Source organism: Periplaneta americana, chromosome 12 (genome assembly GCF_040183065.1).
Source record: "Periplaneta americana isolate PAMFEO1 chromosome 12, P.americana_PAMFEO1_priV1, whole genome shotgun sequence".
NCBI classification, from domain to species: domain Eukaryota; kingdom Metazoa; phylum Arthropoda; class Insecta; order Blattodea; family Blattidae; genus Periplaneta; species Periplaneta americana.
The window spans coordinates 142,440,476-142,467,610 of NC_091128.1; the positions used below are offsets into that span (position 1 = coordinate 142,440,476).

The 27,135-nt window shown below is 32.8% G+C and overlaps 1 protein-coding gene across 1 annotated transcript in view; it reads right to left on the reverse strand.

Moving 5' to 3' along the window:
- Window positions 1-817: 817 nt before the first annotated feature.
- LOC138709982 (dual specificity calcium/calmodulin-dependent 3',5'-cyclic nucleotide phosphodiesterase 1-like) overlaps window positions 818-27,135 on the reverse strand; it is a 199,808-nt gene continuing 173,490 nt past the window's right edge. Inside the window, exons 7-14 of the mRNA XM_069840663.1 lie at window positions 23,017-23,133; window positions 19,710-19,850; window positions 17,219-17,388; window positions 13,645-13,806; window positions 8,479-8,681; window positions 4,344-4,493; window positions 3,491-3,595; window positions 818-1,424 (exon numbers count right to left, since the gene is read on the reverse strand). Coding sequence (XP_069696764.1) covers window positions 1,363-1,424; window positions 3,491-3,595; window positions 4,344-4,493; window positions 8,479-8,681; window positions 13,645-13,806; window positions 17,219-17,388; window positions 19,710-19,850; window positions 23,017-23,133 — 1,110 coding nt within the window. The 3' untranslated portion in view covers window positions 818-1,362. The remainder of the gene's footprint in view (window positions 1,425-3,490; window positions 3,596-4,343; window positions 4,494-8,478; window positions 8,682-13,644; window positions 13,807-17,218; window positions 17,389-19,709; window positions 19,851-23,016; window positions 23,134-27,135) is intronic.

Below are 27,135 nucleotides of genomic sequence, written 5' to 3' on the forward strand. Positions count from 1 at the left end.
CTGATACAGAACTATGAATCCCAGAGAATTTAGATATCTTTGGACACCCAGAGCACGAATGTATGTTCAGTTAAACACTGAAAGGAAATTACTACTGGGAAAGTCAGTACTGATGTACACGTATTTGTACACTTATTTCAGTATTACAACATAGAGACTTGACACGCACAAAAAATTTGCTACCAGCAGAATTGTTTCATAGTGAGATATGCAGATGAAGGATTTTGATTCGCTCCTACAAAGTAGCCTATGTATATAAAAGTATTCTCATTCCATTTTCTTTTCTTTCGTGTCCTTTCAAGATTTATTAGATGGCACAGCTTTGAATGAAAGGGAAATCCCTAAATCTGTGTTACAGCAAAACCTGTAGTGTTGACCATCACTGGTATGTAGTTGTAACCTATTACAAGTATCGACACTTTTGAAATTTACTGTTTTACTGATATGGCTTCCTTATTTTTAGGTCTCGGATATCATGTTTTTAAACAAATGTCTAACAATATTACTGAGAATTTATAAACTCGGTATGAACTCATTAAACTAATTTTAATTACACTTTAACTAAGTTCGTCAGGTATTTGATTTAATAATAATTTAGTATAACCACAAGTGGTCAATATAAATAGATTTCGCTGTAACTCTAATAGATACATTTAAAGTTTTTATTTCTCTGCCAGCAAGAGAAGTGGCCAAAAGTTATAATGTAGCTGCAATTGATATGAAATCTTCTGTTGGCCAGCAAGCATCTGTACTGCATTTCCCATTAGTTTTAATAATTCATAATGATGGATCCATGCCTATTCCCAACTGAACTCACTTTCACCACCAAATTATTTATATTATTAGCACAATATAAAATATTCTTCATATTTATATATTTATTTATTTTCACAAGTGTATTTGCCATTTCTTCAACATTCTCCGGAGCCCGTTTGATTCACACTGAGCAAAAACACTGCACGTATCTGACCTAGTTAATGAACACACACTTGTACATTGGTACCCAACAACTGAAGTTGGTTTCAGGGTATTAACTAGCAAAATGTCCAACTTGGCATCACTATGTTAAGGCAAATAAAAGATCTGACTTTCAGTGCCATCATTATTTCTGATTACTATGATTGCCGTAGACAAACTGGAAACACCGTGCATGACACTGTAGTCGATTCATCCTTCCACAAACTTCTATAAGACCAGCCTAAGAAATTATGGAATATTGTGGTATTTTAATTATTTAGAATTGCTAGCTATGTGGCCTTGTTGGACACAGTTGGGTATATATGGACGTTTCGTAGCCACTCTGCAGACATGTTGCTGCAACTATGTTGTGTGGGAAGATCATCAACTGGCTGATGGCGATTGCTATTCTTCTGTAGGTACGGTTTCTTCACTCTGTTGCTGCTGTTGTGCTCTCAGCTCAGCGTCTGTAGCATTGTAAGTCAAACAAGAAAATTTTGATTACATTTTTCAAAAGGAAGCACCAATTTACTGAATACAATTTACATTTTATCAGACATAATTACCATTGTAACATGTCTGTTTGAACCGTTTATACTGCAGTGTTAATAAGAACAGTAATGAAATTACATAATAATAATAATAATAATAATAATAATAATAATAATAATAATAATAATAATAATAATAATAATAATAATAATTTATTATTAATGCAGGGAGATGCACTGTAACCTTTACTTTTTAACTTCGCTCTAGAATATGCCATTAGGAAAGTTCAGGATAACAGAAAGGGTTTGGAATTTAATGGGTTACATCAGCTTCTTGTCTATGCGGATGACGTGAATATGTTAGGAGAAAATCCACAAACGATTAGGGAAAGCGCGGAAATTCTACTTGAAGCAAGTAAAGAGATAGGGTTGGAAGTAAATCCCGAAAAGACGAAGTATATGATTATGTCTCGTGATCAGAATATTGTACGAAATGGAACTATAAAAGTTGGAGATTTATCCTTCGAAGAGGTGGAAAAATTCAAATATCTTGGAGCAACAGTAACAAATATAAATGACACTCGGGAGGAAATTAAACACAGAATAAATATGAGAAATGCCTGTTATTGTTCAGTTGAGAAGCTTTTATCATCCAGTCTGCTGTCAAAAACTCTGAAAGTTAAAATTTATAAAACAGTTATATTACCGGTTGTTCTGTATGCTTGTGAAACTTGGACTCTCACTTTGAGAGAGGAACAGAGATTAAGGGTGTTTGAGAATAAGGTTCTTAGAAAAATATTTGGGGCTAAGAGGGATGAAGTTACAGGAGAATGGAGAAAGTTACACAATGCAGAACTGCACGCATTGTATCCTTCACCTGACATAATTAGGAACGTTAAATCCCGACGTTTGAGATGGGCAGGGCATGTAACACGTATGGGCGAATCCAGAAATGCATATAGAGTGTTAGTTGGGAGGCCAGAGGGGAAAAGACCTTTGGGGAGGCCGAAACGTAGATGGGAAGATAATATTAAAATGGATTTGAGGGAGGTGGGATATGATGGTAGAGACTGGATTAATCTTGCTCAGGATAGGGACCAATGGCGGGCTTATGTGTGGGCGGCAATGAACCTCCGGGTTCCTTAAAAGCCAGTAAGTAAGTAATATAACAATATTTTTGAAATCTTAATCCTTTTGTAGGAATTCGAAGACTGATATTATTTAAGAAGATTCACAATCAATTTCACCTTTCATGACCTTACAAAAAATAAATAATCAAGATCTTGACGTATGGCATATAGACTACAACAATTAAAATATTTGCAGTTACTCTCACAATTATAAACACAGGAATTGGGCAAAAATCAAAATGTACATAAGGAAATAAATTTTCTTTGAATATTTTCCAATTTAACAGAGTCCGTGGAAGTTATGGAATTCCAGACAACAAATGCATATTCAAGTTTAGATCTAACCAATGCATAGTGTAAAATTAATAGAGACATAGGAGTAGAAGAAGAATAAGTTATAGACCTAATTAGACCAAGCAATAATAATAATAATAATAATAATAATAATAATAATAATAATAATAATAATAATAATAATAATAACAATCAAGACCAGCTGGAGCAACAGTAGTTCGAAAGACACTGAACATGACACCACTCCAGTGCTGAAATAGAGCCCTGTCTGTCATAAAGGTACATTACCTTTTTTAAAAATTGTAACACTTTTAACGTGTTAACTGTAGGAGTTTTATAGTCTTAGATAAAGCTCTGCTTGGATGGACTAAAGAGAACCATGGAAAATCTCTCACAATAGACTCACGTGGAATCCTGACGTCTGCCAGTGGAAGAGGTGGGAACATATAAATTCTTACTTTTAATCTATAGTAATCTAGATGGGAAGGCACGAAATGAAACTTAAATACTATTAAATGTTTGCTAGATATTTCAACAAAAATTAATTTATAAATAAAGAAAATATAAACAAATACAATTTAATTTTGTTGTAAATAAAAGAGAAATGTGTTAACTTACCCCTTGCTGCTTGTTCCTTCCATATTTTCTTGTTATCACCCAGACATGCAGTCCATGGCTTTTTGATTTTGAATTTCTTGCTACGTTGAGGACTTGATGTCGCACCTGTCAGACAGAAATTATATACGGGTCATTCCATTGTTACAAGTGTAACAAGATACAGTACAGGTTCTTTAGTAGGCCTACATATATAATGTAGTTGTAGCTTTACCAGATTATCACAAGGTACTGTGTAATTTGATACCAGTAGTGGTCTTTATACTCTTTCATCTTGAAACGTTTCGGCGCAGTACATTTATCAAAGATGAGAAAAAAAAAATTTCATTTTGTTACGGGTGTGACAAAAATTATCTACACTAATTGAGTTGTTTGTCTTTAAGGGCAAATTTCTGCTCTTCTTGGTAACTGAAACCTTTGAATTAATTTTTATATTATTACACCATATATTCTAAGAAGGGCTCTGTATTTAATGTTTTGTTTTTACACCTCTTGGCATAGTGACATTACAGGTGTGACAAAAAGGGACAAGTATGACAAACTGTGCTTCCTTTGATGTAGCTTTTCTGGAAAAATATATTACGCCATACTTCGTATGTGGAACTATACATTTTAAGAGAAGGAAAAATCGATTATTAATCTTAACAGAATGTTGGAGAAATAACGCTTTAGGAAGAGGAAAGAAAATACGAAATGGTAGAAAAATTGTTTATAATTTCGAGAAAGAGGAATGCTGAGTTATTATTAACTGATGAAATAAGGATGTTTGTAGAAGTCTAAGAACATCCTTTTATATTCTGAATGTCTTTTCTATATGTTGCAGTCAAGAAAAATGACAAGTAATTTAAAGAAATACCATTTTTCGTCCTATCCAACTCTGCATCTTCAGATATGGATTCTCTAGCACTGTCACTTGGTTTACACGAAGAATGAATGGGTCCAAGAATTGCTTCCAGCATATCACTGCATACTGCCATACTTGGTTCCACAATAAACTCTATGAAACCTGAAAGATGAAGACAATTAATTAATATTTCTAATGTTTCATCACTGCAATAACGAATATGATGAGGATGAAGGCCTAAAATTAGTAGATGTTGCAGTTCTAGACTAGTCATGCTTGGAGGCCCCTGTCATCTTTCATCCAATAAACAGTGCATAATTAGTATTAGATTTTATGCATCCTTCATTATAGTACATTATGCAACGAGCCTATAATGGTAGTAATTAAGACGCGAGTATGTTTATGAAACTAGCGCAAGCGACTTTTTATGCTCGACCATATTTCTAACTTGAAATTATTCATAAGTATTCATGTTATTCTTATCTGACTGGGGAGCGGAACTGACCTTGTGCAATACCTCGTAAATTGTGAGATGTGCGCAGACGCGAAAGTATTGATTTTTTCCGAGAAACAAATGTCGACATTGACCTTGATATAATCTAGAGAGTAAAATAAACATTAATCTTGATATAACCTTGAAATTGAATTAGACATTGAAAAACGAGATGACAAATTGAATTTATTTGCATATTATTTACAAATAACGCTAATTATTATAGTAACAGAACTGACTTTATTTCAAATATAGGTGATTTATTGTGGAAATGAATTTGCAGGAATGTGTTTGTGAAAGGCTGGAAGATGACGGTGAATTGATGTTAATTTGTGTGTTGTTTTTTTCGACTGAGTTTAATATTGTATTTGAGATTTCAATTTTATTTTGGATCGATTCTTCAACATAACCTTCTGCGACAGTACTGGATTTCCAGCCTCCGTGGCATATCCGAGAATAATCAATACTTGCGCTTTCATATTGCTACAATGGTATTTTCTGATTGGTGGAACACCTGAGCTTTAATGAATAGGTGTACTTTAATGAGGTCCATTAAAGGGCTGCTACCAGGTGTATAATTACTACATTTCGGCATGGTCGAGCATAAAAACTATTAAGAAATTGCTTTATTATTACTTTAAAAACATTTAGTAAAAAAAGAATAGGCCACATTAGGGTATTTGTTTTCAAATAAAGCTAATAAATTTATAATGAATCAACAAAAATAATGTATTTTAAATGAGATGAAAAAAATGAAAGTGAATTAAGCTTTTGGTGTTAGTACAGTACTGGTATAGCCTATAGTTTAGTTTGCTCTATTGCTTGATTGCCGGTACTGAGTACTTAAAATCTATTGCAATGGCGAATACAGATGAGGGAGACTTTGACAATTCCTCTGATGGCGGATCAATCGAAGTAATGGATTTCATTTTAATAAATATTTTAACATACCAGTATCGGTATTTCTTATTTTGTTTTATATGTTGTCGACTGTTGACTGATGGACATGCATGCACACACACTGCCAACTTCTTGAAAATGAAAATGAATATGCTTATCTGCCAAGCAACAACTTAATTTTCATTGATAGGCTACTGAAGTGCAATATTAAGTAAAGAGGACCATGATTCTCAACAAGACTTATTAATCCTTTATGAGTGTGGAAGAAATGAAGCTGAAAAAGTTAATTAGCATAATTGGGTAAATTTACATTTAATATTAAGTTATAAATCAGAATTTAATGGAAGAAAGGTATATGATATATAGTAGAGCATCGATTATCCGAAACAATTGGGGACAGGGGATGTTCAGATAACTGATTTTTCAGATAACCGATCATTTATGAAAACAAACTGTACCGGTGTCATAGGAGCAGTATGAAATAAAGAAAAACTATTATTAAACACAAAACTGTACATATATATTTTGACAAGAGTCTAGGGAGCGTAAACAATTCTGCTCCTCGCAATGCCGAATGAGGGCGAAAAGACACGAATGTTATACCTGCTATGCTGAATGACAGCGACAGCCGTAAGAGAGAAAGCAGGCAATACTGCTTCTCGGAATGCCGTGCGGTCACGTGCTCACTGATGTAATAATATAGTTTTTATGTTAAAATATATCTTGAGGTAGGCCTAACTGAATTTTCGGTCATTGTCTGTATTACAGAGGTGTGAAAATTATTAGAATAATCTTAATTTTAAAGGTTTTTAATAGTTCCTTCACAAATATTCATTGAATTGATGAATATTGGTATATATTACTATACTGATGTAGGATATATTTAAATTTCTTTTTCATTTATTGTTGTTGGTTTGTGTAAATAATAACTGTGCTGTGATGTAACGAGTGTCGTGTTAATATTATATTTCTATTCTTAAACAGTGCGATACATTGACTCACATTTAGTGAAATTTAATTTAGGTGTACATATTTTATACTCAGTGAACTTTACAAACAGTGATTCATGAAGCGCAGGAAGTTGAAATCATCAGTCATCGCGCAGAAATCAGGTATGTTACTCTATAAACTAAGTCCAGGAATTTAATTAAATCGATGGTGACAGGGGAGATTTTCCGTGGTCCAGAGATATGTTTATGTTTTCTCTACATACGTATAGGAAACAGAGCTCTTTTAACATTGCCATTTTAATTGTAATTAGATTTCTTTATATTTAATTATAATACAGATAATGACCGCAAATTCAGTTAGGCCTACCTCAAGATATATTTTAACATAAAAACTATATTATTACATCCGTGAGCACGTGCAAAATTTCCCTTCTCATCTTCGGACAAACACAATAATGGTGAAGCATGTCATATGTACGCAGATGCTGAAATACAGGTCTTTAAAGATAAGTTTAATTTAATTTAAAATACAAAATCTCCACACCGCACGGCATTCCGAGGAGCACTATTGCCTGCTTCCTCTCCTACGGCTTTCGCCGTCATTCGGCATAGTATGTATAGCATTCGCCTCTTTCCGCCCTCATTCGGCATTGCAAGGAGCAGAATTGCTTACGCTCCCTAGACTCTTGTTATATTTTGTATCACGCGTCTTACAAATGAAACAGAGAACTGACTAGCCTAATTTGACAAGTTCAAAATGGCCATTAAAGTAGGCCTACAGTTTAGGAAAAGAAGTCCAAATTATTCGGATAATCGATGCTCTACTGTACTACACAAGTTTTTATAATATTTATGGATTAAATGTAAACCAGAAAAAGCATTTACTGGGTAATTAACTAGATTAGAAGCTATGAAGGTATTATTTTACAATTTCATCTTATTTTGAATATTCCGATAAGCTAATTATAATATAATGAAATATCAACTGAACCGTCTATGCTTATCTTGTTTTATAAATATAATTTTATTAATTAGTTACATTAACGTTTTCGGTACTGGGGTGTACCATCAATATCATGTGTGTATACAACAATGAACAATAAGTGAAAATACCCATTAAGAAAGAAACTTTCAAGGCGTAATTTAACCTAACATTGTAGTGCAACATATCAATGTAATGATGTTCCTAATAACTGGTTGTCCCATTTGAATTATCACGACAACAATTAACTTATAACATAATGTAATCTAGATAACGTCGAACGCCATAGCAGCAATGATCACTGGTTTTTAAATAATTGATTTTAATTGCCTGTTTTGTTTAATTAATAGCATATAAGTGGTTTATTGTATTTACATAACTACTATATTTGATCATGGGTATAACATTTTATGTTCATACATACATATTATTCAAGACTACAACACATGCATCCATTGGCTAGGTTTACATATAGTATTACAATACATCTGATGATGGTACACCCCAGTACCGAAAACGTTAATGTAACTAATTAATAAAATTATATTTATAAAATAAGATAAGCATAGACGGTTCAGTTGATATTTCATTATATTATTTTACAAGACAATAACAGTAACCAAAACAGATAATTCTGTAGGACCAAAAAATTAATCTTTACGTAGGGCAATAATATGAGTTGATAACTTGCTCCTTTAAACATTAAAATTGTCATCATACACAATGATCAGGTAAAACGTGATTGGGAGAGAGAATATATGAAATAGTACATCCTATTCTACATTGCAACATTTGATTATCTTCACAAGTTGACAAACGTACCTATCTGTGACTCCGCTACTAGAGTGTTGTTACGATCACACAAAGGACTAAAGGGGAGCCCTAGGTCCCGCTCCATGTCTCCTTGCCTGAAGAACTCCTCCAGTAACAACATAGTCCAACGATGGTGTAAATCCCACCTTTTGGCTGGATGTGAAATATCACAGCAGTGGAGGACCAGTGATAATGCTTTTGATTTGTCAACACTGCACAGAGATAAATACAGTATTGACAATGAAGTTAAAGTACATGTGTCTTAATTAAAATTCAGTATGAGACTATTAAACATATTTCTGTACTATGAAGTACAGTAAAGTGGGGATATTTCGGACGCAGGGGTAACATCAGACGGTAATTAAATTTATCATATCTTATGTTGGTAACACCAGTTCTTAGCATCTTTTCCGCTCTTTTTACTATGTTCGCATCGCTTGTATGTTTCTGCACATTTTTAAAGACCCATTGGTGAACTGGTGTTACCAACATAAAATATGATAAATTGAATTACCGTCTGATGTTACCCCTGCGTCCGAAATATCCCCACTTTACGGTATTTTAAAACATACCAGTAATTTAAAATCTGTATATACAGGTACCGGGACTTGATTTGTGTTCTATACTGCTCACAAATGATAGTATCTTCTTAAAACAGTGGCTAAGCACAATTTTGTCAAGGGTAGGTCATCATTAAAATTGTTTACAACTTACATTATTGGTATTTTAAATTTTGTATATTGTTATTATTATTATTATTATTATTATTATTATTATTATTATTATTATTATTATTATATTATTATTATTATTAGTTACGGTATATTTATTAATATTATAATAAATTTAATAATAATAAATTTAGCGCGTACACATCCCATAAGGGCAAGGGCCTCCTGTTGTCACAGGGAATTGCTCATAAGTAGGCTCCTAAGGTGAGCGAGTCCTTGGGAGCTTGGTCATATTACTGATATTTCTTCGTTTCACTGTTCCTGACTTCCTTCTTCGATCATTTCTACTATACTCATCCCCCACACTTCCTCATATCACTTCACACGAATTACATTCACTGTCGTTGACTTTATGTCCTATCTGGTGCTTATTGATTCATGTTTGGTGCCAGCTGCCTCCATACTTCTCTGTCTCGTGCCACTCTCGACCATTGACTTCCCGCTCTGGTTCTGAAGTAGTCCGCCCATCTGGTTTTTTGTCGTCCCATGTGCCGTCATCCTTCTCTCGGGTCCCACATTGTGGTGCGATTCGTCCATTTCTGGTGGTCCATACGTGCTACGTGGCCGCCCCATTTCCATTTTAGGTTTTCTGCCCTTTCTACCACATCGCGCATTTTTGTCCTTCTTATTTCCTCGTTTCTGAGTCTGTCTCTTAGTGAAACATTTAGGATCTTCCTTTCCATTCTCCTTTGACAAAACTGTAGCTGTTTTTTCTGTTTTTCTGTCAAGGACCACGTTTGACAGCCATAGAGTAATGTTGGCATGACACATTTGTCTAGGATTTCAGCTTTCGTACTTGCTTTTTGCCGTTTGTCCATGAGTAGGAATTTGAGCGACCAAAATTTGTTCCATGCCAATCCTATTCTGCATTTGATTTCATTCTCTGTGTTCTTGTTTAAGGAGATGCTTTGCCCGAGGTACACGTACTGCTGCACATACTCAAGTGGTGATTGTTGAATTTGAATAGGGTCTTGTGTTCCATTGGTCATAACTTTTGATTTTGTGGGATTCATTGTGAGTCCTACTGCGCTGCTTACTTTGTCCACTTCTATGATCATTTCCTCTAGCATTTTTGCTGATCTTGCTATCAGAGTTATGTCATCTGCAAATCTGAGGCGTGTCAGTTTCCGCCCATCTATATTTAGTCCATGCGTGTGTTTCCATTTCAGTTTTCTAAATTGGTGTTCCAGCACACTTGTAAATAGTTTTGGTGATAGAGGGTCTTCTTACTTCACACCTCTTTTTATTTGGAACCATTCGCCATCTCTTTCTGTTCTTACTTTTGCTGAGCTGGTTTTGTATATTTTCCCTAGCAATCTTATGTACTTGATGGGGATGCCTTGTTGTTTTAAAGCCTGTAACACACTTCCATGCTCCACGGAGTCAAAGGCTTTGTTATAATCTATGAAGGCGATGTAGATTGGCTGTTGGAACTCCTGTATCTTTTCTGTTAGTTGACACATAGTTTGGAGACGGTCGATGGTGCTGTAACCGGACCTGAAACTGGCTTGTTCTGTTGGTTGGTTGTCATCCAGTATTTTTTCTAACCTTTTACTTAGAATCTTCATAAATAGTTTGTAGAGGTTTGAGGACAAGCTGATTGGTCGGTAATTATTTATGTTGTCTCTGGTTCCTTTTTTGTGTAATAATATAATCAAGCTTCGCCCCCAATCTTCTGGTATTTCTTCCTCGGCGATGATCTTGTTGAATAGTTCCATAATTGTTGGTGTTAATTCTCTTCTCCCACGCTGAGGTACTCATTGTATATATTGTCTTCACCTGGACATTTATCCTTTTTTATTAATATTATACTATGTTCTAATAGAACGTACTTATGAATACCCTTATAAAATCTTTCATACGTAATTTTTTCACAGCCATTCAATTTTTAACAAACAAGTTAAATTTCATATTGTGTCAGCTTCATTTTATTACAAGGTTGGTACTAGGCAGTAGGTCTTTCTATAATAAAGTTAGCACTGTTAATTCGAACATGTCGCAGCACGAAGCACAGGGATTATATTAAAGGAGGGGTAGGAGGGCTATACCCTATATCGATGTAGATTTTGTTACTGTAACAGTGAAAAATTGGAGAAGTGAAAACGATTACCTATGGATAAAAAAATACCGTGTACAAATAATATTCAACACATGTTTAATGCATCACGCACCATATTGTAATATCAAATCAGTTTTAATATCATTTGTACATACTTTTAATTCATTATTTTAATAACTGGCATATGTAAAACTCTTATATTCACAAATGTTAAGTGTTCATATTTGATACTTATCATATTTTAACCTCATGATCTGATGATGGCATTTTTGGTGCCGAAAACGTTCATCTAACATTGTTTTAATGTATTATATTTGAGAATAATTATCACTGTATTAAGATAAGCTAAAAAAGACGGCAATAAACTTAACATATCAATTTCAATTAAATTTTTTTTCCAACTATGGCACTGTATATCAGTGATATAAATCTTTACTTACATCACTATAAATAACTAATTTCAGACAGAAATAGATTCAGTAGTCTACTTCAACAAAATTAACAGTGTACTATAGCACAGAAGCACATTAGAGCTGACTGCACCTGGTTGTGAATTACATGTATAAATATATAGTTTAAAAAGACAATACAACTTTATTACAAATTTGCAATGAACAGAAACTGAATATATCTTGTCAGTTCTAAGTAAGTACTCTCTTTAAGGATAGAGCCTACACTAATATGAAATGGTAAACACATTAATTTTTATTAGTGGACTCCACAAAATAATATCTTAACCCAGATATGCCTACTGTCCTATTAAAAGGACAGTTTCAATGTTTAAAATTACCCTCCCTACAGTTAACGCATTTGATTTTTCACAGGTGTCACTATTACTGGTCTTAGTTAGAGGCTTGCTAGATGTGTTAAGACTGGTAATTAGAGTTCTGGTCACCGTTGAGTTTGAGATATGGACGTGAGAATTGTTCGTTTATTTCAGCTATGGCATCCGAGACGCAAATCAGATAAGAATGTTAAATATTTTTACAGTTCGGAATTATTTTACAAATTGTTGTAGATCAAATGACTCCTAATAAACATAAATATAACGTGAAACGACAATGCTTTCGAAATATCTATTCATTGCGACATGACAATGACGAAAACTTATGTGTCCTTTTAAAAGGACAGTAGGCATATCCCCATATATTTTGAAATTATTTCACTATTTCAATTTTAGTGGATTTTCCCTGCATGAAATGCTATCTATGTTTGAAAATTATGCTACGGGCGAAATTTCATCTCAGATACAAACATATCACTATAATGTAGCTTACAAATGCCGCACAGAGTTCGTGTGCACTCAAAATTAGGTTTCTGGCGTCTTAGCCCACTGAGGTGTGTGGATATGAAGGGAAAAGTTGAGACAGTGTCGGGTGTAGTTACTGGGTAGCTAGTCGGCAGAGCATTGGTTCGCTAAGCCAAAGATCCCGGGATCGATACCCGGCTCGGGAACAATTTTTCCCTTGAAATTATTCAAGTCTGCTTCACAGGGAGATATAATCTGAAAGCCAGATTTGCATAGCAAGATCTGTTTACAAGTGGAGGACTGGTGACGTTCTGGAGGGAGGTATTGAACGGACAGAAGTTTCTATTGTTTTTCATTTAGTATTTTTGGAAAAGGTCTTATTTTCTTTCTAAATTGTCATTGTCATAACAATGTAGATTTTAGAAAATGAACTGAAACCTGTCTTTCGACATTGCCACAGCAACTGTTTCATTATATGTATCGTCAGTTCTCTCCCAATATAACCTCCTCCTCGAAACTTCAACTCTCTTTTCGCCTATTACTTATTTTTACGTATCAATTGTAATATGGTACTATTCAATGACGAAAGCATTCCAGAGTTAAAACGAATTTAGCCACAATGCATCAATCTTCAGAATAATATTAGTAGTAATTATAAAGAAACTATAATAAAATAATAACGTAATGATTTGTTAATAATAATAATAATAATAATAATAATAATAATAATAATAATAATAACAATAACAACAACAACAATAATTGTAAATTACAACAATTACATTGTTTCCTATCATGTAAGCATAGTATACAATTATTCCTCAAAATGTATGCTCATATGCCTACTGTCCTTTTAAAAGGACACCTGTTTCTAGCTCAACCAGTTACAACTAGAATGTTTCGACACCATACAAATACTTCAGTTATATACTGCATTAAATGAGATTTGAAAAATACACAAAATTGCAAAAAAACCATTTCAGGCATATCTGGGTAAATACTTTTGTACTTTTCTTCCTTGACATTAGCACAAACGGATTCTGGAAAATTATCACATTATTTATAAAATACTGATAGTAACATGATAAATCACGTAACATACTGGTATTTACAGTAAATAAGTAAAACTAGTATACCTGGGTTCTGCAAGTGTGAGCAGATTCTTCATGTTTTTGAGCTGTTGGAAATGGAAGCTCATGTCAGTAGCAAGGACCATATCAATCACAAGAGTGCGGAACTCACGAAACTCTTCTCTGGAGAGATTTTGAAGAATATTGCACTCGTCGTCCTTTATAACTCTGTGAACATTTAAAAAAGTTTTAGAAGTAATGTAAGGAGTGTGACATATCAAATATCCATTACCAGTTATTATGTGGCATTCCTTAAATTTGTTATGGCTTCTGTAAAGTGGAAAGTTGTTAAAATATACTGCAATGATAATGTAAAGCATGTGCAGCCTGAATTTACAAAGGAGTATAAACTTATTGTAAGTAATGGGTTATCATTCTATTTGCATGGATAATTTGGTACCAATTTGAAAACTGCGAATTAATTGATTAAAAATATATATAGGCCTATACAAGCAAAATTAGAATTTGTTTACAATCGAATATGTTGCATAATCTTTTTGAAAAAAGAATATTTAAATTAATTACGTCCTGCTTAACAAAGACTACAAAAATACTGTCGTAAGTGCATTACAACCAGTGTGTACAGGATACATCAGAAGAGTTACAGAACATTGAAAGAATGAATTTGATTATTGAGGAAGAAATGGGCCACATGGTCCAAAACATGAATAATATTGACGTTGACGACAACAATGAATGACGATCGTTTTATTCAAATGAACGACTACAGTAGGTATCATAAATATTGTACATGTCAAACATTCACAATGTGTGTGTTTGTCAGGGTGCGAATTAACGGGGAGGGATAGGGGGATTTCCCCTCATGTTGGAAAGTTATCCCCCCCTCTCTTAAATTCATATTAACATCTCTGCCAGGGATAACTTCTATCCCCATCACAAAATATAATTGTTTTAATACGAGTATACTTTATAAAGTATAAAGTAAGCAAAGAAAATAATATTGATGTATTATCATCACTGGCAAACTGACAAAAATCAATAACTTAAGAATTACATATCTTATCTTAAACCTGCTCATGGATTTAATTATTATTATGATCAAGATGCAAGACAAGCAAATGTTGAGCTGTATCAAATTACGATAATAATAATTATATGTATGGTATTCTTTATCTAGGATTCATCCCCTCCCACCAGAAATCTTAATTCGTACCCTGGTGTTTGTGTACACAACATAGAATCTTCTAGTTGCTGTAAATTAAAAAGCAACTAACCAAAATTATTTCCATTGGTTATGTGAGGCTTTTATTAAACAGCATAGATTTGTTTAGTGTTCAGTGAACATAAATCAGTTGTGAAGACTATTTACTGACGAGCGGTGACGTACGCAGAATTTTATAAGGGAGGGGGGAAGAGGTCATTATTAAAATTGTTCACAATTTACATTATGGGTACCGGCATTTTAAATTTTGTATATTATTATTATTGTTATTGTTATTATTATTATTATTATGTTAAGGTATATTTATTAATATTATACTATGTTCTAACAGAACATATTCATAAATTCAATTTTTAACAAATTTTAACTTCTATTTAATTTTGTATAATAAAAAAATGCTTGTGTCATCAGTAAACTTATACAAGAAGTTTGTATTAAAAATATGAACTGTCAAATGCACAAAACGTTAAAACAACGTTCACAATAAAGTCAGAACTCTAACGAATGGGTGAATGTTGCTCTTAAAATGAGTTTAAAATCGACAATGCACAATATTTAACTTCTGCACTGCAGAACTGTGGAAACAACCTTTTCAATATGTTTCACAACAAGTTAAATTTTTTATTATGTCGGCTTTATTTTATTACAAGGCCAGTACTGAACGATAGGTATCTCTATAACAAAGATAGCATTGTTATAATTCGAACGTGCCACAGCACCAAGCACAGGGATTATACTGAAGGAGAAGTAGGAGACTTTCTCGTCCAAAATAAAAACAAATGGAATACTTATTAGTAATTTACGTAACTAGTGTATAATCTTGGTAATTTTTCACGAGTGTTTACAATGAAGATTATACACGCGTTAACATACACATTTTATGCTATTCTAGCATTAAAATATGTAAAAAAATTATTATAAATTTACAAAATGTAATGTTATAATGTAGTAGAGACATAGGAGTAGGAGGGGTAGGTACTGGATATGACGTAATATATTGCATGGTTGCTAAGTAATCGTGTCTAAGAATGTTATTTTGTGCGAGATCGTGCGTATTTGCTTGGTTTCCGCACAAAACCAATCCGCGGTAAGTCTAAAATTCCACATTCAGTATTCCCAACCTAACACACATAACAATTTCCCTCTTCTTACCGCTTAAGTGACATATTGATTTTACTGCTTTAGGCTTTTAACATATTATTTTCAGAGACGTTCAATATAGTAATAATTATAAATTGGAAACTTACCATTGCAATTTCACCTATATTGCACTGTTAAAATATTGTTTTTAAATATTTGCAAAAATTAAGTAAACTCTACAACTCCACTAAAGTTATGCAAGTAACATTAAGGAAGCCGTGAAAAAATCAACAAGATTTATAGACTGGGGGAAAAAAAAAGACAGACGTATATCACGGCCTGCTGGAGTAAAGTAAACACAGAAAACATTTTAAAGCAACAATGTTGAAGATAGATATTTTCGTTTTGCAAATTTGCCGTCATTGAACAGAAACCAAGATGGAGATTTCATTGCAACTAATTAGAAATTCCTCTTTCAGGTATGTAATAAACGATCTTCGCACAAAATAATGTACGATACACGAGCGGTATGTTTTCTTTCAAGTCTCGGAAATTAAAAAAGCTCAACTACGTTTCGCTTTTTCAAACTTTTCCTCGAACATGAAAACTTCAACATACTTCTCTTGTAACGCATATTACTATTGTTACTGTTTTGAAGCTTTTTCTTACAGGTACATACGTTGTGAAGACACATGGCTAACGAGGAAGAGAGGCTTCGGCACGAATCGAAGTCACGTCGTTATCTTGGTCTAGTCATGGCCATCTTGACAATCGCCTAATATAAATACATGTGTAAAGTTCTAAAAACAAAGGAATTGCTATATTAAACTCATGTTAAACGTTCATTTCTATATAAACTTGTTCAATGTTGGCTATGTTAAGACTAAGAATGTGACGTCGCTCCGTAGCCTTTCTTTCTCGTTAGCCACGGTGAAGACAGTAGACTAATGACGTCGTGGAATATTAGTTGCTAGGTTAACCTTTCCTGGCACCAATGCCATCCCAGAATTGGGCCAATTGTGCACTATTTATAGCAACATAACAAGTATGTTTTAATGCTAGGATTGCATAAACTAATAATTCTAAGGAAAAAGAAAAGGATTTTTATACAGGTTAACCATTAAACTGAATAACAGATTCACTTAAAAATAAGAGATTTCTCCAGAAAATAAATCTTTTCGCTTCGGAATCAAAATAATTAGTACCTACCTAATTAAGATCACAGAATTTACCTGTGAGAAAGCTACTGAATATTGATGTGAAATTATTCATATTCATATTAATATAGAAATAAATAACCTGTTATTAAAGTTATACCTGAAAGAGGCACTGATGTGATGATTCTCCAGGACAGCACGATCATTATAGAGAAGCGCTGTTTCAGTGCCAGACATGACATGGAAGTTATTGGTCGTACCCGTGTGCTCATAGTCGTGTATAAGGGCTGCCACTAATGTGGCGAAGATCTCCAAATCTGTCAGCCAGTTCTTGTAATCAAAACAAAGAATATATGTCAGAACTTAAAATACTGATACACAGTGGAGTAGTCAAGCATCATCTCACCATCATCATAAAGGAAGCATGAAAGCCACGTTATCCAGTTTCTCTTTGGATATATCTAGGCATACTTATACGCTCACAAATAATAATAATAATAATAATAATAATAATAATAATAATAATAATAATAATAATAATAATAATAATAATAATAATAATAACAGTAGTAATTAGTAATAATAATAATAGTAGTAATTAGTAATAATAATAATAATAATAATAATAATAATAATAATAATAATAAGTAAATCCCGAAAAGACAAAGTGTATGATTATGTCTCATGACCAGAATATAGTACGAAATAGAAATATAAAAATTAAAAATTTATTAATGTAATCTTCATCTTACGATGTTTGGTGACGTATACACGTCCGTTGATGTGACATATTAATGAATTTAAATACTATTATAGTCACAATCATGCCATGGTATGAAAGAAAAATTTCACAACCTCGAGCGGGAATCGAACCTGCGACTTCCTGTTCTCTGGTCAGGCGCTCTACCACTGAGCTATCGAGTTCGTCTCACGCCAAAGGCTTGGAATTATCCTTTCATACTGGCGACTCTGTTATAGAGTACTGTCCATAAGCAGTGCTGACTAGATCAGACGCTATGGACAGTACTCTATAACAGAGTCGCCAGTATGAAAGTATAATTCCAAGCCTTTGGCGTGAGACGAACTCGATAGCTCAGTGGTAGAGCGCCTGATCGGAGAACAGGAAGTCGCAAGTTCGATTCACGCTCGAGGTTGTGAAATTTTTCTTTCATACCATGGCATGATTGTGACTATAATAGTATTTAAATTCAAAAATTTATTGTTTGAAAAGGTGGAAAAATTAAAATGTCTTGGAACAACAGTAACAAATATAAATGACACTTGGAAGGAAATTAGATGCAGAATAAATATGGGAAATGCCTCTTATTATTCAGTTGAGAAGCTTTTGTCATCTATTTTGCTCTCAAAAAACCTGAAAGTTAGAATTGAGGACGTAGCTGCAATAAGGGCCCATAGGTCCTTTTTCCGGAGAATGCATAAATCGATTCTCCGTAGTTTCTTTGTTATACCCACAAAGTTTCGTTGAGAAATTTTGAACAGTAATGCTAATAAACCTGTTTATTTTAATATATGTTATAGGCCCTGCACTGTTTTAAAAATTTCAACTTTATATACCGGTATCTCAGAACAGCATTTTGGAGTATGGGCCCTTATTGCAGCTACGTCCTCAATTTATAGAACAGTTATATTACTGGTTGTTCTGTATGGATGTGGAACTTGGACTCTCACTTTGAGAGAGGAACAGAGGTTAAGGGTGTTCGAGAATAAGTTCTTATAGATAAAAATTTGCATGGTGCATATTGATGAAATATAAATTTAGCGATTAAAAATGTAATTAAAAGTTAATATCTCAGGAAAGGTGCATTATACGGCAATGCAATTTGGTGTGTTGTATTAACTTTGCATCATTTTAATGTCTGGTAAAAATTTGAAGTTCATAGGTTAATAAATACAAATTTTAGGATTTTCACCGATGCATTGCCTTAATGTAATAATGGGTAGGTGTGTAAAAATTTATATGAAGCATAATATATTCCTCGTTCAATATATAAATAAAATAAAATATATTGATGCTCTGTGAGGGTTTTTCTGTAAAATTAACAGTCGAAATGTTGACCATATTTGTTTTATATATTTATTAACCCTTTGAGTGCCAATCACATGAATGACATTCTTTTTCAAATAATTATAAACTGTTATTATGGTATGTTTTGCTCTGATCGCATTAAATTGTTTGTGATTAACTTTCAAACTCTAAATAAATAGGTAGGTAGGTAGGTAGGTAGATAGATAGATAGATAGATAGATAGATAGATAGATAGATAGATAGATAGATAGATAGATAGATAGATAGATAGATAGATAGATAGATAGATAGATAGATAGATAGATAGATAGATAGATTAGATTAGATTAGATTAGATTAGATTAGATTAGATTGATTAGATTTAGATAGATAGATAGATAGATAGATAGATAGATAGATAGATAGATAGATAGATAGATAGATAGATAGATAGATAGATAGATACATAAATAGATAAATACATAAATAAAATAAATAAATGAATTAAATAAATAAATAAAATAAATAAGTAAATAAAATAAATAAATAAATGAAATTAAATAAATAAATAAATAAATAAATAATGTATCTTTTACCACATCTCTGATTAAAACAGTATATTCACCATGAGGCCAGTCTGGCACAACATGTAGTGGACGGTTTGGGCGACGTCTGCTGCGTGCAGGTTGTTGTGGTATGGGTTTTTGTGCCGGCAGTAACCTTCCTCCACTCTCGTAAGGAATGTTTCCAATGTCACTGGGGGAACCTATAAAGGAAAAGTTCATTATTTTAATATACAATTTTTATTCCCTAGCTAATATTAACACGAAGAAACTTTCAATTGCAGTTCAATTAAGTACCACGTGACATAGTTACCAGTATATCTTTTTGCATCTCATGATAGCACATGCTGTTATTTTTATATTAACTAAAAATTGTTGAGATGAAACACCAATAGGAAATATAACAACACTGATATATATGTAACTTGGTGACTGATCTTCTGTTTTTTCTAATTTGTAATGAACTATTTATTTGTTTTAGAATCGTCATTTTTATAACTGGACGTACATAATAACAATATGGAATTCTAAGATCAGGAGAGGCTGGGTGGACTCAATATTTATTGGTCAGACATTTTCTTATTAAGACGATGGAGTACAATGGTCACGAAAAAAAAAAACAAACAATTAATCTCACGAAAAATATTTGTGCAATATAAAGTACTTAGCAAAAGTACTTTTCTTAAATATTAAACTTGAACATTTTAAACAATTCAAGTTCTTCACTGTTTACAATCCAATTCATTGTAATTTAATCATGTGATATTTTTCACGCCTAAAAATTTGTGTTCAGATATATAACTCTTCTTGGACGAGGTCATTTAACAAGCAAAATTCAAACTATTCTAAATTATGCAAGAGGTTTTTATCCTTTGAAGAATTTCAGATTTTGTTTGTTTACTTTTATTTTCGCAATATCAAAAATAGTTAGTTTCATATATTATAAACAAATAATTATGTTGGTCTTATTCAGACCTTCAACTGTTTTCTAATTTTTTTTTAATGTAGGCCTACATAGAGAGAAAAGTATTATCTATTCTCTGAACGTTTAAATTTAAATTAATTCATGCAGAATGATTTATATTAATATCCTCTATTACAGTTAGTGGTGAAATGTATGGTTACTATCTTAGAAGTCTGAATTTAATCTATTTCCTTTCTTCTAGAACTAAATATGTATTCTCTCTTGTGTTTGTGCCTGTGTTGTTTCAAATTGTATTTATAAGCCAATACTAACGATATGATCAGGGAATTTTAGTTTCAGTCTACTGTTTTATACATTAGTCAAACATAATATTAGAAAGATGAAGACGGATGATGATAATGGAAGGAGAAAGAGGAGGAGTAATATTCGATATATAGAGTGAACCGTAAGTAATGTACCGTAATTAATTTCAGGGAGTTATTCTTTGAGATCGTTCAAACAAAAAGGTTTCATATAATTTTGCTCTTTTTTGCTTCATTTTCGAGATAAAAATTGTTTTATATTAAACATTTCATAGAGTGTTTTGGGAAAGCTATTGATTTAATTCCCAATATGCTCAGTCAATCTAAGAGAGCAGAGTATTATGACAATATATTATTGAAATAATTTAAATTTTATCCGAACAAATGTAACTTTTCGTTCTGCAAATTAATTTTTCTATGTTACATTTGTTCGGATTAAACTTCTGCGCATTTAAAGGACAAAACTGAAATTCTTTCAATCATTTATTATCATAATACACTGCTCTCTTAAATTGACTGAACTTATTGAGAATTAAATCAATGGCTTTCCCAAAACACGCTATGAAATGTTTAATATAAAACAATTTTTATCTCGAAAAGAAAGCAAAAGCGAGCAAAATTGTATTAAATGCTTTTGTTTCAAATACCTCAAAAAGTAACCCATGAAATTAATGACATTACTTAATGTTCATACTGTATATTAAGGTGAATGAAGAGAATGTGTTGTGGATAACCAAACTGTAGACTTTTCATTCAAGAGAATGAAATAAAATAATTTTTCATTGTAACTAATATTACATCCTCTTTTACCATTCTTGATCTAACATAAATTAAAAAATTACCGACAATTAAACTCAAGTAACACTTCAAGACGAAAAAAGAGGTAAAGATGTAAGAAAAAAGCTTGGTGTGAAGAATTTATATATTGAAATAAAAGATTGCAGAAGAAACTGGAAAGAACACATTAATCGTATGAGTCGAAATCGAATTCCACATAATAATATTAAATTATATTCCCAAAGGAGGGAAAAATACTGAAAGATCATGAACACAATGGAGGAATCAGTGCAAGAGAGCTATTATAGCTCTCTTGGATCAGTGTTAGACAGAGGGAATGAAACAGATCAAATGACTCATAACCATGATGATGATGATTATGATGATGATCATGATGATGATATGGATGTAAACTGAAATCTTGAAACATTAATTTACTTGGAGGTTGAGTATTTTTTAGGGTGATTAACTGGCACTATTAAGGAATTTTTAAAATAATCATACTGTAAGAGACACTCATTTTTTTAATTCTTGTACAGTATTAATTTAAAAGTAAAAGTGAAGACAGAAAAAAACCTTTGTGCGAGATCGTGCGTATTTGCTTGGTTTTCGCACAAAACCAATCTGCGGAAAGTCTAAAATTCCACATTCAGTATTCCCAACCTAACACACATAACAATTTCCCTCTTCTTACCGCTTAAGTGACATATTGATTTTACTGCTTTAGGCTTTTAACATATTATTTTTAGAGACGTTCAATATAGTAATAATTATAAATTGGAAACTTACCACTGCAATTTCACCTAAATTGCACTGTTAATTATTGTTTTTAAGTATTTGCAAAAATTAAGTAAACTCTACAACTCCACTAAAGTTACTGCATTCGTGATGCATGTAACATTAAGGAAGCCATGAAAAAATCAACAAGATTCCAGACTCATCATAGACTGGGGGAAAAAAAAGACAGACGTATATCACGGCCTGCTGGAGTATAGTAACATTTTAAAGCAACTATGTTGAAGATAGATATTTTTGTTCTGCAAATTTGCCGTCATTGAACAGAAACCAAGATGGAGATTTCATTGCAACTAATTAGAAATTACTCTTTCAGGTATGTAATAAACTATCTTCGCACAAAATAATGTACAATACATGAGCGGTATGTTTTCTTTCAATTCTCGGAAATTAAAAAAGCTCAACTACATTTCGCTTTTTCAAACTATTCCTCGAACATGAAAACTTGAATATACCGCTCTTGTAACACATACTACTATTAAGAAAAAGAGTAATACATATGCAAATAAAAATGGGTGGTAATGTCATATAATATATGTAACGAAATATTTTGCTGTAATTTTATGTTACCTTGAATTTGTGTATCATTCCATAGCGGTTGAGGAGGTCATACCCGAGGTATTTGACTGGTTGACTAGAAGCTGAATCACTTAATGCAAACACATCAAAGGACCATTCATCCAATGTCTGAAAAGTGAAATAAATTCGTCTTGTAGAAGAAGTGATTATTCTCATACTTACAAATTGGAATGCAATTTCAGATCTGAAATCAGAATGCGAATGATTTTGAACATGACAAAAGCACCAACAATACATTTAAATTTCATATTATAACCTCTCATGCGCTAAATTATTCAAGAGTGTTATGTAATTCTATAGACAGTAGTTTCATCTTTTCACCATTTTGCAAAATTAAGCACTAGTAAAGCCTGGCAGTGCCAAAACTGTATTGTTAGTAGATTATAGGCTACGTTATTATGAGATATAAGCTAATATCATATTAGTGACAAATTAACGTATAATTTTCAAATATCAGAATTATTTGAATGTAATTTTAAAGTTCTAGTCTGGACGGATTTATAACTGTTATTTATGTAACTTGAGTGAAAAGTGGAACTTATTTGTAAATATTATGTTGGATAGAATCAAGGCTACCTCTACAGCAGGGCTGGGCACATTACGTGATTCTGAGAAATGAGCGCTGTGTGCTTTAAAGAGCTTGTCTCGCGAGCGGTGTGACGTATGCATACTGTACGTCATTCATTGTCGGTGCAGTGGTGACTCTGCAATGTGAAGGCGAACTTTGAAGACGGAGCTTCCGCTCATAGACTAAAGCGGACCGCTACTCCCAATGCTTTTAATGTATCATGGGAGGAGTAGTTATTTTTCGTAGAAAGCAGTGGATTAGCAAAGTGTTTAATTTGTCATAAAACACTCCAACTGGTTAAGAGGTTCAATATCCAACGACATTATTCTTTACAACATGCTACTGAATATGACAAATATGTTGGTAATGAACGCCATAAATTAATACAACTTAAAGAAAATGTTTCTCAGGTACATTATATTAGAGTATCTATTTGATATTTGCATTGCATTATAAGTTATACACTTAGTAATATATAATTTTAAATTATACAAGTATTATGATATATAATATATAATATTATATATCATGAACTGTAATATACTATACTATGATATATCATAATATTTGTATAATTTAAAATTATATATTACTAAATGTACTATAATAACTTATAATGCAACATAAATATCGAATAGATACTCTAATATAATGTACCTGAGAAACATTTTCTTTAAGTTGTATTAATTTATGGTCATATATCATATCATATCATATCATATCATATCATATCATATCATATCATATCATATCATATCATATCATATCATATCATATCATATCATATCATATCATATCATATCATATATCATATCATATCATATCATATCATATCATATCATATCATATCATATCATATCATATCATATCATATCATATCATATCATATCATATCATATCATATCATATCATATCATATCATATCATATCATATCATATCATATCATATCATATCATATATCATATCATATCATGATTTGTGTGTGTGCATAGAGCGAAGTTTATTTCATTAAATTAATAAGAGTGTTATAAATTCTGTAATGTACAATGGATTCATGTAATATCCTTATAAACTACTCGTATTATGTACTGACAGACTGAATGACTAGAACAACCATGGCTCTTGTTACATTAATACAGGGAAGGTAGCTGTAATGCGAGTCCGCCACTGCGTGAGCATTCTGCTCTGGCTTGGAATTGAAGTGACTTTCGGAGCGAGAGCAGCTCTGGCCGACTAGACTGAGCCGCTCTCATGCCCGGCCCTGCTCTAGAGAAAGCCTTGATAGAATACAATATATTATCGTTTCTCAGGTGTAGAAAAATAACATTTTGCTTTGGTCTACAAATAGTTATTTAGAGCAATATTATTTGCAAAAAATATTTTGTAATAATAATAATAATAATAATAATAATAATAATAATAATAATAATAATTTATTAGCAGAATATCAGAACATGCATTTGTAAATGTACATGAATTATTACAGTATAAGGAAAAGAAGCCACATATACACAGTAATTATAAAGTGTAAGTCACAGAAATAAACTTGTTTTTTTTTCTAATTGGGTTATTTTACCACGCTTTATCAACTGCTGTGATTATCTAGAGTGTGAATAAGATGAAGGTGATAATGCCAGCGAAATGAGTCCAGAGTTCAGTGCCGAAATTTAACCAGCATTTGCTCTTAATGGCTTGAGAGAAAACTTATCTAATATTCAAGAAACAACTTTTAGATAACAGTGTGTTCCATTAAATATAAATCTAACTCCCGTACGAGTGGAACTCGTGTTCAAGAGGGGAATATGTTGAAAATAGCTCAACAAAATTGTCGTATCTGTTCCAATAAATCTTTCCAAAATGGCGCCTGGCAAACTTATTTTCTGGGGGGCCCTTGTAATTGCACTCAAGTGGCCAAAATTTGTATAAGCACTTGTTTTGATATCATTAACATGGTGGAAGAAAAAAATAACTTTTTTTATTTGCTCCCATGGGAATGTTTGCTTGTCAGAGGTGCTCTGTGCTCTTCACTGAAGCTACGTAGTCACAAAGTCTTGAGCTGAGCAACAAATGTAACAATATTAATCTAAAAAGCACATTCGAATTTCTCCCTACAAGAAACCGCTTTTGTTAACATTATGTATTAGTTGCAGAACATGAAAGAAATTTAAATCTTAAAAATTTTAAACTCAAACAATTCAGGCACCCCATAAAAATTTTTAGTCGCCATGGCTACATGCTGCCCGGAATTTGTCTACCCCTGATTTTTACAATAAATAAAACGTATTAATATATTATACTTGAGATTTAATTGAAAGTTAGAATTAACAAATGAGAAAACATGAATGTCAACACAAACTTGAATATGTATTATACAGTATGTCTTTCTCGTGTTAAATTTTACCATACCTGGTTATCATGTTTCGGCCTGCTATTGGCCTTCTTCAGAACTGTTGTTGCTGGTCTTGGCGCCTTTTTTTTTTCCTGTGGGGGTGTGTTTGTGTAGTGTAATGTGGAGTCAAAGAGTGTTTCTTTTTTTTTTTTTAGACCGACCAGAGGCCGTTTACCAAAGTTACCTTTGTTTTCTGTTTTTCGTTTTTCATTTGTTTCCTTTGTTTTACTTACACTAATACAAACACAACACCCATGCCCGAGGTGGGACTCGAACCCACAACCCTTCAGACCAAGCGATAGAGACATGCCATGCTCCTACCGCTTGAGCCATCCGGGCTGGCTCTGAAATTGAGTTGTGTGTTGAGAATTTCATTTGGATGTGTTTTTGTGTGTATATTCCGTATTGTTCTAGTGTATTTAGTTTCTGGCTTTTTGTTAACCAGGTACGGTAAAATTTAACACGAGAAAGATATATAATACATATTCCGAAGTGATATAGTGTTAAAAGTTGTGTAATCAAGATGTACAAACTTGAAATCAAACAAATTATGAATGTGTACTTTACTAGTCTCTAATGAGTGACTGTAAACATTTTAAGTGTTTCAAATGAAAAATTTCTCCTTTTTGATAAAATACATGTTCTTCTTTCCTAATGAAGTGCTGGCTACCAAATTATTCTATTGTAGCACTGATCTCCAAGCGCCCAGCTTTGTCTTGTTTTCGCGTGTTCACTGAACAGTAGACCTGAACTGTGTAGTGTGATGTGGTACTGCCGAGCTATACTCTATACATACCTACGCTGTTGCTGGTCGCTTGGAGGCTTTAGGTAAACAAACGCAGGACTCTAATCACTAGTGTTCAGAGGAATAAAACCAAAGTTTTTATACCATACCTTTTAAAAATAACTTCTTTCAGTTTTAAAAGGATGTTAGGTTTGTACAGCGAATGGGCCACAGATACCTATTAGGTGCGTACTCACGTAGCCAACGAACAACGAACGAACGACAACCGAATGTATTCGCTGACTGAAATCGGAACGTGTGGACGACGAAGCAAATGCAAACAGAACATTGGATTTGCCTGCGATAGTGATGGGTCGCATGTTGGTACATCAAAGGAAGTTGGTATTCGTTGTGGACGGGATTTGCCA